The sequence below is a fragment of the Globicephala melas genome, chromosome 15 (assembly GCF_963455315.2).
Source record: "Globicephala melas chromosome 15, mGloMel1.2, whole genome shotgun sequence".
Lineage (NCBI taxonomy): Eukaryota > Metazoa > Chordata > Mammalia > Artiodactyla > Delphinidae > Globicephala > Globicephala melas.
Genome location: NC_083328.1, coordinates 86523248 through 86537634, shown reverse-complemented (window position 1 = coordinate 86537634; position 14387 = coordinate 86523248). Strand labels below are relative to the sequence as shown.

At 65.2% G+C, this 14387-nt stretch overlaps 1 protein-coding gene across 1 annotated transcript; it reads left to right on the top strand.

Moving 5' to 3' along the window:
• The first annotated feature begins 3452 nt into the window (after positions 1-3452).
• On the top strand, positions 3453-5296 carry SOX18 (SRY-box transcription factor 18). The gene is made up of 2 exons (XM_030841462.2): positions 3453-3897; positions 4043-5296. The coding sequence occupies exons 1-2, from the start codon at positions 3540-3542 to the stop codon at positions 4843-4845; spliced, it is 1161 nt and encodes a 386-aa protein (XP_030697322.1). The 5' UTR covers positions 3453-3539; the 3' UTR covers positions 4846-5296.
• The last annotated feature ends 9091 nt before the right edge of the window (positions 5297-14387 follow it).

Sequence of the window (14387 nt, the reverse complement as noted above, 5' to 3'; positions counted from 1 at the left end):
TCAGGGGCGCGCCCGACCCCTGCGCGACAGCCCTGGACCTGCAATGGTACCATTCTCTCCACGCGCCCAAGAGGCCCACGGGGCACCCGACGAGCACACTGACACCCTAGTTCCCGCAGCGCCCAGCTCTTCTGGGACTCCCAGGTCCCACGACGGTGGCAAACCGTGCACTGACCCCAGCACTCCTGAGAGCACTGCCCTGCAAGCGTGAGCACCGTGCCAGCTCCCTCATAGCCCCGTGGCCCTCTGCACACTGCGCCCGGCACCCCAGGGCTGAGCAGGAAAGCATGGGTGGGGCGAGCCTGCAGCCCCAGGGTCCTCCAGGACCAGGCCTGCTGCTGGGCGTGTGCCCACTGGGTTCTAGGCCATCGGGTGCCCTCCCCAGAGGCCACCCCCATCCCCACCCGCCTCCAGCCTTTGGAGCAGCCGCAAGAACAAGCCGGGGGCACGGGCCAGTCCTGGAGCCGTGGTCTCCAGGACCACAGGGAAGGGTCTGAACTGGGCGGCCTGGCTCCAAAGCCGAGGTGCCAGGAGACCAGAGACCTCTCCACCTGGATGAGCGTCTGACGGGGACCCCACCCCCGCCCTCTGGGAGCAGGAGGGTCCTGCCCCACCGGACTCAGTAATTGGTCCCAGCCCCTGCTTCTGCCCCTGCATTAGCCAGGCCTGGGCGGCTGGGAGCCTGTGAGGTCTATGCCCCGGGCAGCAGCGCCTGGGAGGTCCGCCACTCCCAGGGCCCAGCCAAGCCCCCACTCAGAGCCACCGAGCGGATTACCCAGCATCCCTTGCAGGCTTCGACCAGAGCCTAGGGGTCCAGTCCAGGCTGAGGGAGGGAGCGGGCGGAGGGCCAGGAAGGCAGTGTCCACTGGACGCCCAGGCCAGACCCCGCTCACAGAGCAAGCTTGCCCGCCCTCCCACCTTCTGTCTGGGGAGATGCGGGCTGCAGACAGGGCCCCCCCAAGGGTGGGTGGCAGCAGACCTGGACCAGGCCAGCCTGAGGGGGGTCCTGGAGACGTAGGAATGCCCCCAGACTGTGGATGGATCAGGGGCCACAGCTTGGTAGCCAGAGAAGTCTTGGGGAACCCCTCCCTTGGTGGGTGTCCAGGGCCAAACCTCCACTCTACTCCCCGCGGGGCCCCATGTCCCCATGGCAGAGTCCAGCCTCACCCCCACACCCAGGCAGACCGACACGAACACACAGACCACACACAGATGCACAGACACACACCTTGGATGCACAACTGGCCACACCCACGCCGGCCCTCCTACAGCCCCAGGGGGAACCCCCCGCCCCGAGGCTCCAAGGTCAAGGCCACCCTGCCTGCAGCTCCCACCCCTCTGTCTCCCCAACTGGACCACGGGCCAGAGCCACCGGCCCTGTGCCTGCCGGGCAGCACACAGGGAAGGGTAGCCTGACCCCCAGGAGGTGGGTGGTTACCCCAGGAGACGCTCCCCTTGCCTTGCCCAGCCCTGGCCCACAGGACGTGACAGCCGGACACCTGAGTTCCACAGCCCAGCCAAGAGGGAGGGCCACTGGCTGGCGCCAGGAGAAGCGGCCATCCTGGGGGGTGGGCACTGGTGGTGAGGTAATTCTGGGCACTGTGGCCACTGCGCTCCCAGCAGCTTGAGCAACTCAGCTGTCAGGGGCTGCGGGGGGCCAGGCAGGACCCCTAGGGGAACCCAAAGTCCGTCCCAAGGTAGGGCGCTTGAGCAGAGGAACCTGGAAGCCTCCTTCCCAAGCCCAGTGATGATAATCCCAGACCCACCGCTGCCCAGGCTGAGCCAGGCCCTGGTGACCCAGACCACACTCAGAAGGCTGCAGGGAGAGGCCTGTCGAGTGCTGGCCCCTTGGACCCATCCTTCAGCCTGGAGCGTTCCTCACACATCTCCCCCCACCAACCCCTGCAGGCTGCCCAGTCCACCCACCTACACTGGTCAAAGGGGAGCTGGCAGCACTGGGAGAGGCTGTGCACCCGTCCACCCCCAGGCCCCCCGTTCTTGCCTGCCTCCCAGGAAAAGCCAGTCTTCCCCCGAGACCCAAGAGGACCCACCTTGACTATCCCCAGTGCCCCAGCATGGGGTCAGTGTCCATGAATTAGGTGCCAGGGCCTGGGAGATCTGGAAGCCACCCAGGCCTACACCACAGGACCTGCCCTGGGGACAGGGTGCACGCCCAGCGGCCCCCAGAGGACCCCTGCGGGCACGCTGACCTCTCCCCAGGACAGCTCCGGAGCAGCCGCTGGGGCGCGCTGTCAGACCCACAGGGGACCCACCCCACTCATAAGCACTGACTGTGGCCTAGAGGGACTACCAGGGACAGAGGACCCAGAAGCTCTGGCCACACAGATCCAGGGTCACCGACACCTATGGTCACGCATGCACCGTGGAGCTCCCAGCACATGGGGTGGGGCTCCTGATGTGGTAGTGGGGCTACAGAGCTCCCAAGCTACGAATGGATGTGCAGGAGGGAAAACTCATCCCAGCCCCAAAAGAACCACCCTCAGCAGGAGGGGCAGGGAAGGAGCCTGCCCTGGGGAAGACGCCTCAATGTCTGCAGCCCAGATCCCCTGCTGATGGGGTGGGAGGGGACTGCAAGGAGGCTAGAAGCTCCTCTGGAAACCCTCTGGGGTCGGATGGGCCCAGGGGAAGGCCCCTCTTCCCCCCATCTGCCCCAACTCGAGGTCCAGCCTCATTCTCTTGCTGCAGCGCTGGTCTGGCCCGCTGGGTAACCAGCTACTACTGGTCCCATCAGGCCCGGGGAACGGAGAGGAGGCCCGGGGCTCCACCCACTCTGGACCCCTCCCCTCCGGCTCCGCTATGGGTCCGGGGCATCTACGCTCTCCGTCCCCTTACTCAGCTGCGACTGGCCCGGTTCCCAGTCGGTCTGGGAGTGGGGCGGGGGACACGGAGACCGTCTTCTCCTTTAACCCCGTGAACAGGCCCGGGCTGGCGGAGGGTCTCCAAGCCCTCAGCGCTGAAAGTCCCACGTGTGGGTGGAGGGTGGGCGAGCATGATGCCCCGGGCTTATCCAGAGCAGCTCCCCCAAAACACAAGTTGCTTTTCCCAAGGCGCCCTTCCCTTGGAGCCAGCCTCTGGTTGGGGAGGCAGCCTTCCCCACTTCCTCCCCGGGGGCTCTGACTCGTTGCGTGTGTGGGTTCGTCTCTGAAAGCCTGACAGCCCCCAAGAGGACGCCCCCTGCCAAGCTTCGGGTCACATCAGCCACCCTCTCCCACTCAGGGGGTCTCTCCTTCAGAGGGTGCGGGGGGCGCCGCGCAGAGGAGGCGGAATCCGGCCAGGCCGAGAAGAAAGGGAGCCCCCGGGAGGAGGGGGCGGCCCGGGCCCGCCCCGCCCCGCCCCGCCCCGCCCCGGTCGCCACACCGCCCATTGGCCCCGCGCCGCTATATCTGGGCGCCCACCCGGCGCGAGGCCACCGCCGTCCCTACCGCCGCCCACCCGCCCCACGCGTCCGACCCCGACGTGCCCGCTGCCCACCCTCCGCGCTCCCGCGCTCCGTTCCGCCCAGGCCGCGCCCAGCTGGAATGCAGAGATCGCCGCCCGGCTACGGCGCACAGGACGACCCGCCCGCCCGCCGCGACTGTGCATGGGCCCCGGGCCCCGGGGCCGCCGCTGAGCCGCGTGGCCTCCCCACCGCCCCCGCCGCGCCCGCCGCGCCCGCCGCGCCAGCCTCGCCGCCCAGCCCGCCACGCAGCCCGCCGCGCAGCCCCGAGCCGGGGCGCTATGGCCTCAGCCCGGCCGGCCGCGGGGAGCGCCAGGCGGCCGACGAGTCGCGCATCCGGCGGCCCATGAATGCCTTCATGGTGTGGGCGAAGGACGAGCGCAAGCGGCTGGCGCAGCAGAACCCAGACCTGCACAACGCGGTGCTCAGCAAGATGCTGGGTGAGTGGCTGCTGGGCGGGGGCGGGGACGTGGGGGGTTGGGGCGGGCGGGGCGCGGGGGCACCTCACTCCAGGGCGCTCGCGGAGCTCGGCGGTCCGCCTGCCCGCCCGACGGCACCCGGCTGATCCGCGCCCGCGGCCCGCAGGCAAGGCGTGGAAGGAGCTGAGCCCGGCGGAGAAGCGGCCCTTTGTGGAGGAGGCGGAGCGCCTACGCGTGCAGCACTTGCGCGACCACCCCAACTACAAGTACCGGCCGCGCCGCAAGAAGCAGGCGCGCAAGGCCCGGCGTCTGGAGCCCGGCCTCCTGCTCCCAGGCTTGGCGCCGCCGCCGCCGTCCGAGCCCTTTCCCGCAGCCACCGGCCCGGCCCGGGCCTTCCGCGAGCTGCCGCCGCTGGGCGCCGATTTCGACGGCCTGGGGCTGCCCACGCCCGAGCGCTCGCCGCTGGACGGCCTGGAGGCAGGCGAGGCCGCCTTCTTCCCTCCGCCCGCGGCGCCCGAGGACTGTGCGCTGCGGGCCTTCCGTGCGCCCTACGGCCCCGCCGAGCTGCCCCGGGACCCGGGCGGCTGCTTCGGGGCGCCCTCGGCCGAGGCGCTCAGGACCGCGCCCGCCCCCGCCGCGCCGCTCTGCGGCCTCTATTACGGCGCCCCGGGTGTGCCCGGCCCAGGCCCCTATCCCGGCCCGCTGTCGCCGCCGCCCGAGGCCCCGCCGCTGGAGGGCGCCGAGCCGTTGGGGCCCGCCGCCGACCTGTGGGCCGACGTGGACCTGACCGAGTTCGACCAGTACCTCAACTGCGGCCGGACTCGCCCCGACGCCGCCGGGCTCCCGTACCACGTGGCACTGGCCAAGCTGGGCCCGCGCGCCATGTCCTGCCCGGAGGAGAGCAGCCTGATCGCCGCGCTGTCCGACGCCAGCTCCGCTGTCTACTACAGCGCCTGCATCTCAGGCTAGGCCGCCCGGGGCGCCGCGTGTCACCGTGTCACCGCTCTGTCTCTCTCGCAGGCGGAGTTGCCGCTACTCGTCATAGCCCCGCAGGAACCGGCAACGCCGGGGCTTGGCCGGGCGGAGGGCGCCCCTACGGGGCGGTCCCCACACGTCCCGGGGCTTGGCCGGGAAGCCCAGGCCTAGGACGTGTGGGCTGGCCCTGCCAGGGCTGTTTTTGAAGCGCCTAATCCTTTTCTTGCCGTGTATTTTCTAGAACTAGGCTGTATTTTTTACTTTGCCTTTTTTATATACATGAAACAATATATTTAATTTTTAATTAAACTTTTTCTTGCAAGGGGTTTCAGTGATGCAAAGCACCAATGTAGCAAGGGCTCTTTAAATAACGTTCGTTTGCTGTAAAGGAGGTGCCGGGAGCTGGGTGCCCCAGGCGAGGCCACAATAAAGCACGAAGCGCCTCTCCTTTCCTCGGAACTCCCGCGTCTGTGGTCGCTGGGGGTGGGGAGCAGTCCCCCCCGGGGCCCTGGGCGTGCCCTTCCCTCCAAAGTCCAGGGAGCCTGACCCCACAGCATGCACTTCTCCACCCTTCCAGGACACTACCCCAGACAGCCGATGGGAGGCAGGGGGTGTGGGCACTCCCCACCCTGCCAGCTCTCCACCCCCCTAACCCCCATTTTAACTCAAGCCTCATAGCGGTCAGACTACACCCAGAAATTCCTTCCACACCCTCACCCGGGTTTCACCATCCTCATCTCATCCTGAAAACAACTTCCAAGCCCAGTGAGTGCCCAGAACCGCCTCTCTCTGAAGGAGGCTGGTGGGGTTGACGCCTGTCTGCAGACATGACATCCTGGGACTCCCATCCGTCATTCTCTCTCAACACAGTGTCCCCAGAGAGGGCAGCACCGTGACAAATCCACACTGCTTGCCAGGGTGACGTGTGCGGGCTCTACCAGTGACACGCGGTCAGTGACCAGAGCAGGGGAGCTCAGGCCTCACGTCTCGAGCCTCCACCTCTGGAACCCATCACACTAGCCTTGGGCCCTCTCCCAGCAGGACCGGACACCCTGTTTTCCCTCGGCTTCCTTGCTTCCACTAGCGCCCCCTCACTGGGGAGCCCATGGGTTCAGGGAAAGTTGGCAACAATCACCTTGGGCGATTCTTCTCTCCTGGGACCGGGTCCCGAAGTGAGGGCTCTACACACGCACACCCTTCTCAGGGCCTGACGGATCTTCCAGACCAAGATGAGAGGTCGTGTGTCCCCCTGGCCTGGCCTGCCCCAGTAGCATGTGGTGGGGGGGTCCCGCTGATCTCTGACAGCTCTGATGTAGTGCGTGCGCCACGGGGCGCGGGCATCTTGTGATGAGGTGCGCTGCTGTGTGGCTGCCATGAGCCTGAATCCAGCTGCGTGTGAGTGCGTGTGAGCAAGTGTGTGCACGTGCTCCGAGCATGGCTGTGATGCTGTGACAGTGTGGCCATGTGACTCGACGTGACCCTCCATGAGGATGACTGTGTGACACCCAGGGTGTCTGAGACTCTGTGTGCGCATGCGTGTGTCTGTGTGTCAGCCTGGGTGTCGGTGCACATGGGTCTGCTGCCTGAGCGTGTGTACAGAGGTGAACAGGGTGTGGGGCTGTTCTTACAGGTGTCCTGCCTCTGAGAGGCACGGGAGCAGGGCCCGGAGACCTCAAAGACAAAGGGACAGAGAAAGACAAGCTGACGGGGGGGGGGGGGGGGGGGGGGCAGGCGACGGACTCACAGGTGGAGAGAGGAGCCCTGGGCGGGTCGAGGCACAGACAGAAATGGCCCCCAGGACACCAAGGACAGTGCTGGTACACAGGAAAGAGGCAGGGAGTGAGGCCCAAAGGGACAAGGGTGGTCCAGTCCAGCCGCATCTGTCATGGTGGGAGGCAGCTCTGAGACACCAATGCTGAGTCCTGGGCTCACGCACGAAGGCTCACATCACCCATGAGTGTGCACACCCAGCTCTCATGGCCCCTGACTCCCACTCTGGGCCTGCCCCTGGTAGGGGGACAGGTGACCCACCCACTGGAGCCCTGGGTTAGCAGGGCCAAGGTGCGCCCCCCCCCCATCGTGGGGTTGGTCTCTGTACAGATGGGGACCCGTAGCCGCCAGACTCCAGCAGCCTCTGCCCCCTGCCACACCCTGGGGGGCAGACCCTCTCATCTCCTCCCCCAACCCCCTGGCCAGGGCAGGGGGAAGGGAAGACCAGCCCAGCCTCTCCTACCGCCTAGAGCCATGTGACCAGACCCGCAGAGGGCCCCCCCGTCTGGGCGCAGGCATCACCTCACCTGTGCCCCACCCCAGAGACACCCGTGGACACACATGGAGAGAGGCTGCAGGTGGGCAGGCAAGGCCGTCTCTCATGTACGTGGACAGCTTTCTAACATCCTCCTCACCCCACCCTCGGAGTCAGGAGGATGGGGGCGTCAGGGTGCCTGGGGTGGCACAGGCCCCACTGCCCAAGTGCGGAAGGGCCGAGTAGCTTGCTCCCCAGAAGACCCTCCCTCAGTGCCAGCGTGGGATGCCGGGGGGGGGGCATGGGGGCGTCCGGGGGTCCCAATTTGGACCAAGTCCCTGGAGCCAGGGGCTGGGGGCATTCAGGAGCAGAATCAGGACTGGGGACGCGCGCACACACACACACACACACACACACACTCACGCGCGCGCGCGCGCGCGCGCGCACACACACATGCGGAGGGCAGCTGTTTTCAGAGAGTGCCTCAGGTGGGCACCATGCCTGGGGCCCTCCCAAGGAACCTGCCCTGCAGGCTGGGCCGCCCTCCTAGGCAGGACTACAGCTCCAGGGCCTGGGTGGTTCCAGCCCTGGGTCAGGCTCCCCTGCCCCCCACCCCCCGGCTCCACCCACCTGCTTCCCCTAAGGTCAGAGAAGGGATGTCCCCACCCCCAGCTCCCGCTGAGTCAGGCCCGCCAGGAACAGACCCAGGCGACCTAGCTCCTGGCGGGAAGTTCTAGCAGCCCGGCCTGGCCTGAGCCACAGCTCCCACACCCAGGACCCAGCCTAGCCTGGGGGTGACCTGAGCCGAGGTGTGGAACTCTCCCCAGCAAGCCGCCCACAGGAGGAGGTGGGGGGGGGGTTAGAGCAGGTAAGGTGCACCCCTCTCCCCCGCAGGCACTATCATCACCTCGACACCCTCAGGAACACCCCACACACAACCAGACACACACCACACCAGGAGCAAAGCTGTGCTCACACACCCGCCCCCAACAAGGCCAGGCTGGGCAGGCGAAGAGGAACTGGACTGTCCACCCACTTGATGGACAAATACGCTGGACAGTCCAGCTGCTCAGCTGACAGCCTCCAACACCTACAGACACTTCTAAGGGGACAACTCGGTGGTTTCTAATCTGTTCACAGGGTGGTATAACCATGAGCACTAACTTCAGCACTTTTCCATCACCCCAAAAGAACCTCGTCCCCACTAGCTGTCACTTCCCATCCTCCTTGCTCCCAGCCCCTGGGAGACACTAAGCTGCTTTCTGTCTCTGCAGACTTGCCTATTCTGGACTTCGTGTAAGTGGCCTTGAGAGCCTGGCTTCTCTCACTGAGCATCGAGTGTTCAAGGTTCATCCATGTTGTAAACTGAATCAAAAACTTCATTCCTTTTAAAGGCTGTATAATATTCCACTGTATGGAAGGAACACAGTCTATTTATCTCTTCGTCAGCTGATGGACACTGAGGTTGCTTCCATGTTTTGGCTACCGTGATTACTGATGCTATGAACATTCGCGTGCAAGGTTTTACGTGGATGTTTTCAGGAAAGGAACATAAATGTGTGTCTCTAATGACCAAGTCTGAACAAGTAGATTAAGTACCTCAAATTCATATGCTGGGTAAATGCCCTGAGAAAACCATCACTCAAAAGGACACATGCACCCCAACGTTCATTGCAGCACTATTTACAATAGCCAGGACAGTGGACAGAGAAGATGTGGTACATACATACAATGGAATGTTACTCAGCCATTGAAAAGGAATGAAATTGGGTCATTTGTAGAGATGTGGATGGAGTTAGAGCCTGTCGTACAGAGTGAAGTAAGCCCAAAAGAGAGAGACAAATAGTGTGTATTAACGCATATGTGGAATCTAGAAAAATGGTACAGATGAACCTATTTGCGGGGCAGGAATAGAGACGCAGAGTGGAGAACGGACATGTGGACACAGGGTGGGTAGGGGAGGGTGGGAGGAACTGGGAGATTAGGTTTGACATAAATACACTACCACGTGTAAAACGGAAGGCTAGTGGGAACCTGCTGTATAGCACAGGGGGCTCAGCTCGGCGCTCTGTGACAGCCTAGGTGGGTGGGATGGGGGGTGGGGGTGGGAGGGAGGTCCACGAGGGAGGGGATATAGGCATGCATAGAGCTGATTCACTTCATTGTACAGCAGAAACTAACAGGACATTCTGAAGAAATTATACTCCAGTAAAAACCAAAATTCATATGCTAGAGCAGCTACCCCCCAAGGGGGGCTCCAGAGCGGCTGACCTCCAATCCCAACTGGGTGCTCACAAGCGAGACTAAACCCTCCACCCAGCCCACCCCCCCCCCACTCCTGCCCCAAGCTTGGGAAGGGGCCCCAAGGAGCAGGCTCCAGTCCAGTCCACCGCGGGTTCTGGCCAAGCGTGTGGGAGTTCCTGGCCCAGGACTGGGGAGGAGGAGGGATGGGAGCGCCACTGTTCCTCCTCTTTGTGTTTCAGAACACAGCCCCCTCGGCTTCCTTCCACCCCCTCTACCTCTGCACAAGCACCCAGCCTCCCAGGGAAGCCCGGCACGGCTCCCCACCCTCTGCCTTATCTTCCACGCCCCCGACCCACGCCCCCTTCCTGCTCTGGCCAGCACAACCCGGCCCATCCCCCAGGACCCCTCTCCCATGCCCCCGCGCTATTCCCCCACGACCCCACCCCCCTGCCCCACGACCCCGCCCTGTCTCCCACGCCCCCGCCCGCCCGCGCGAGAAAACAGGAAGGGGCCCGCGGCGGCGGCGGCGGCGCTGGAAGGAAGCGCAGGAAGCGGCGGCGGGTGCGGCGCTTATCTCGGGCCCCAGCCGGACCCCTGGCCTCGCGCCCCGCGCCGGCCGGGCAGGGGACGTGGGGGCGGCCGGAGGACAGGCCTGCTCACCTGGCGGGGGGCCCTGGCCGCCTTACCACCGAGCCACAACTGTCACAACTGGGCCATGTAGGGAGGCGACGGGACTTCACTGAGCCAGGCTGTGCCCCTCCAGCCCGGGGACCCAGGGGCCGGTGTCCAACCGCAGGGCGCCCCACCTCCCCACAACGCTCACTGGCCCGCCCCGCCCCCAGGCCCTGACCGCCCCGTTTCCCCCCTTACAAGGACTCGCTTTGCCCTGCAGGTGCGGGCTCCCTGCTGCTTCTTCCGGGCTTTAACTCTTGGAGGGGTGGGGGGAACGACGCGCCGATGGTGGTTTCTGTGTTTACAAAGCTGGGTCTTTTCCTGGGGAGGGGGCAGGATGGGGACTGTCTCTGGGCGCCCCCCAGGGTCCCGAAGGCCACTGGCAGGGACAATGGGCTCCAACACCTGGCACTCCACCCCCCCCACCCCACCCCCCCGCCCCATGAGTATGTGCTTTGCTTCCTGGAGTGGGGGGCAGCGTGTGTTTCCGCGTCAGCCACGACTGGAACGGCGCCTCCGCGCACACCTGCAGGCAGGGACCCCACACTCAGGCTCACAGGCAAGAGCCCGAGGGCCCTCAGGTCTGGTGCAGGTGTTTCCTCCCGCGCCTTCGCGGCACCCAGCGCCAGATGCAGGGTCCGGCCGACTCACGTCCTGTCCCAGAGCCCTGGCTCCGCGAACGCGGAGGTGTGTCTGTTCAGGGCCTGGCATGGCGGGCACCCGTCTTTCCCACAACCTCCCACCGCCTCCTGGTGCTCAGCTGGGCTGGGGTGGCGGCCAGTAGGGGAGGGGACACGGGGGGGGTGCCGCTGGAGCCCATGAGTAGGCCCCAGGCAGGGCAAAGGCGCTCTGCCGCCCTCAGAAGGGCCAGTGCTCGAGGTTGGCACGGACCCCACCCCTGTGGTCTGTTGGCAGCCTGGGGAGGGGCAGAGGTGGGAAGTGGGCGTCGAGAGAGAGAGGGGCCTGTGGGCGGGGGCAGGGAACACACACGTGGCACAGTTGGGATCACGTTTTTGGTTTTCCGAATCCGGAGACTAGTTTGCCTGTTGCCCGTGTTCCAGATGTTCTTACAAAGGCTCCCAGTCTGGGGAGGCCGTGGGACCCGGACTACCCTTCAAAGCTGCCTGGCCCCTCCTTGCAGCGCTGCACGTGGGCGGTCTGGCTCCCTGGCCAGCGCTCTGCGGCGCATCTGCCACCCCGGCACAGCCCCTCCCCCTAGGTCTCAGCCACCACACACCCCCCCCCCCCCCGCCCCGGTGAAGCAGCTGAGAAGGCGCGCGTGTAGGACAGGACACCACAGGGTGCAGGCCCCAACCCCACCACGTGTGTGCCCCAGAAGAGTGTTTCATGGAGGAAGAACCAGGCTCAGGCCACATGCCTAGGGCCTGGGCAGGGAAGGCAGGGCACAGGGGCCTGGCAGATACCTCGAGTCCACGAAAGGCGGGGCCCATCCACCGGGTCACACCGCCTACACTCTGCCCTCCGTGGCCCCGTGACCCCTGGCCAGTGGCTCTGTCCTCACCGTTGAGTCTCTTTCCATCTCTCTGTCGGTTCTGGTCAGTTCCAGCCAGCAAAGATTTGGGTAGCTCATGTGCCCCGGTGCTGAGCCTGGAGGGCCAGACCTCAGGTCTGAGCAGGGCGGCCCAGCTTTCCCTCCACCTGCCCCAGACGTGGTCTGGTTGGGGTGTCCCCGCCCTGGACAAGTGGACTTCGTCCCAGAAGCCAGAAGCCCACCCTGCCCTCATCGTGCATGAGCAAAGACGCTGAAGTGGGTTGAAGGGTGGCCCCAGAGATACGCCACCTCCCAGAACCTACGAGTGGGACCCTACGTGGAAAAAGGGTCGTGGCAGATGTAATTAAGGATCTTGAGGTGAGGAGATCATCCTAGATTACCCAGGAGGCACTAAATCCAGCAGCAAAGATCCTCAGAGAGGAGAGACGGCCACGCGAAGCGAAGGCAGGTGTTGGAGCGACGCAGCCACAAGCGAAGAGATACCCAGAGCCCCCAGAAGCTTCAAGAAGCAGGAATGGTTTCGCCCCTGGAGGGAGCACAGCCCAGCCCTACGACACCTGACTGCGGGCCAATGATACTGATTTTGGACGACCTCTGGCCTCCAGAACTGTGAGAGAAGAACATTTTACTGTGTTAGGTCACCTAGTTTGTGCTAATTTGTTATAGCAGCTCTAGGAAACTAATACAGATGGTTTCTGAGATGTGGGGACAGCGGCCCGTGTCCCCACAGCCATGACGCCGACCCATCATCCGGGGGTTGGCAGAAGCAGGCCTGGGCACGATGTGCAGAGCCTCTGCCTGGCACTGAGGCCTCGAGAGAAGGTGCAGAGGGTGGACAGCGGTGGCCGGGGCGGGGGTGGGGGTCTTGTGCTGAGAACAACGTCGAAGTGGGATGAGGGAGGGACCACTGGGGTCTTCGAGCTCAGGCCACAGGCCTCCAGCCCCCACGCCCAGGCGGTCAATTTGCCAGGACAGACCAGGGTTAGACATCAGGAGGGTGTGCCTGAGAGAGGGGCACCCTGCCAGACAGGGTGGGGCAGGAACCTGGACCTGTGCACTCACACATCCCTGTGCACACACACCTCGACATATACATTTGTGTACACACACACACACACACACACACACACGCTCACTACCGGGGAGGCTCTGGCAGGGGCCCCCAGGGAGGAACAGCCGGGCCAGGGTGCAGGAGCATCTTGTCCACCACCATGGTTGCAGTCCAGGACTCAGACGGAGATTGTGTCCCTGTAACTAAGGCCTCTGCTCCTCCTCCCAGCCCCCCCGAAACTGGGGTTTGTTGGGAACTGCCTCAGGCATGGGCGGACAGAAAGGGCTGCCCATTGCCCGCTCACCACGGCAGCAAGGAGTGCTGTGGGTGGGCAGCAGCCATGACGGCCCAGAGGCCACGCCCAGGCGCCCTTAGGAGGCGCACTCTCCCCACAGGCCCTGGCGCTGAGGTCCAAGTGCAAGGAGCCAGGTGCCCTGGGGAAAGCAGGAGCGTGGTGGGGGCCTCTGTGGAGGGCCCGTCCCTCCCCGTCCCCGCACCCAGACCCCCGGACTCTCTTACTGACCTTCTACCAGGCCCGATTCATCTCCCCCAAGCCTTGTGCTCCAACCAAAGCAGGACTTTTCCCTCCTACCTGGACGCCCAGCAGGAGCCAGCGGCGTGACTGCTCCCCTCAGCTTGCTCCTCCACCAGTGTTCCCCGAGTTCAAGACGAGGACTCCCCCAGGGACTCGGGCCAGGACCCTGGGAATGCCCGCACCTCCCCTCACCCCATTCATGTCCAAGCCCACCTCCTCCAGCCTCACCTCAACCACACAGGCCCCCTGCCCAGGCCACCCTCACACTCAGAGTGCGACCACGTGGCCTGGGAACCTACAAGGCGACTGCATGCACCCTGAGGTCCCCAGCCTGCACACAGGGCACGTGCGGGCTGTCACTCTGCTTGGGGCCTGGCTCTCATCCCGGCCCTTACACTTCGGGCTGTGAGGTCTGGGGCAAGTCCTGTAACCTCCCCGTGCCTCAGTTTCCTCCTGTACGAACCAGGGGCAGTGGCTCCTGCTGCTCGGACTGAACGCGTTCACACGCGCACGATGGGGGCGCTCAGGGCCAGCTGTGCCCTGCTGACGGCTCCGCCAGCAAGGCCTGTCTGCATCTCCTGCTCGCCTCTGTTCTGCCAGGGTGCCCAGGGCAAGGCCTGCTTCGGTGCCTACTGGGTCCGTCCACCTGTCAGGGGAGAGCATGATGACAGGTGTGCCGACCAGGCACCCACCTTGACCAGGTGCTCTGCCTGTCCTGCTGCGCCCCCTCCACAGGTTGTGATCCGGGAGGGGGCCACGGACCTCCAGGCCTACGCGGCTGTAGGTGCGGGACTCCAGGGATCAGCCCTCCACCGGGCCACGCAAACATAAGGTCCCAGGACACGAGACGGTGGGTCCCTGGCTGGCCTGTCCAGTCCCGCCGCCGAGGAGCTGCTGCCACCCTCCCCAGGCCACAGGAAATGGCCCGGCCCAGCTTGCAGCCAGGGCCGCAGCTCGCTTCCCTTCAGGCCCGTTTCCTTTATCCGGTTGTTTTGCTCCGAATTCACAAAGCTCAGCCTTCCCCTCCCCTCCATTTCCACCCTTCCCCCATCCCAGAGTGGAGCAGGACGGATACGATGCTACATTTTAGGACCAGCAGGAGTCCCCATCTGCCCCCGCCCAAGCCTGCAGCGCCGACTTAGCAGGAGTCCCGTCCCGAGGCGCCCCCTGCTGGCCGAGCCTGGGAACACCGCCGCTCCCCCCCTCCCCCACACCGCGTGTGCGGGAGGCCCCAGCGCCCCCTCCCCACCGAGGCGCGGACCCGGGGCGGCCTGGC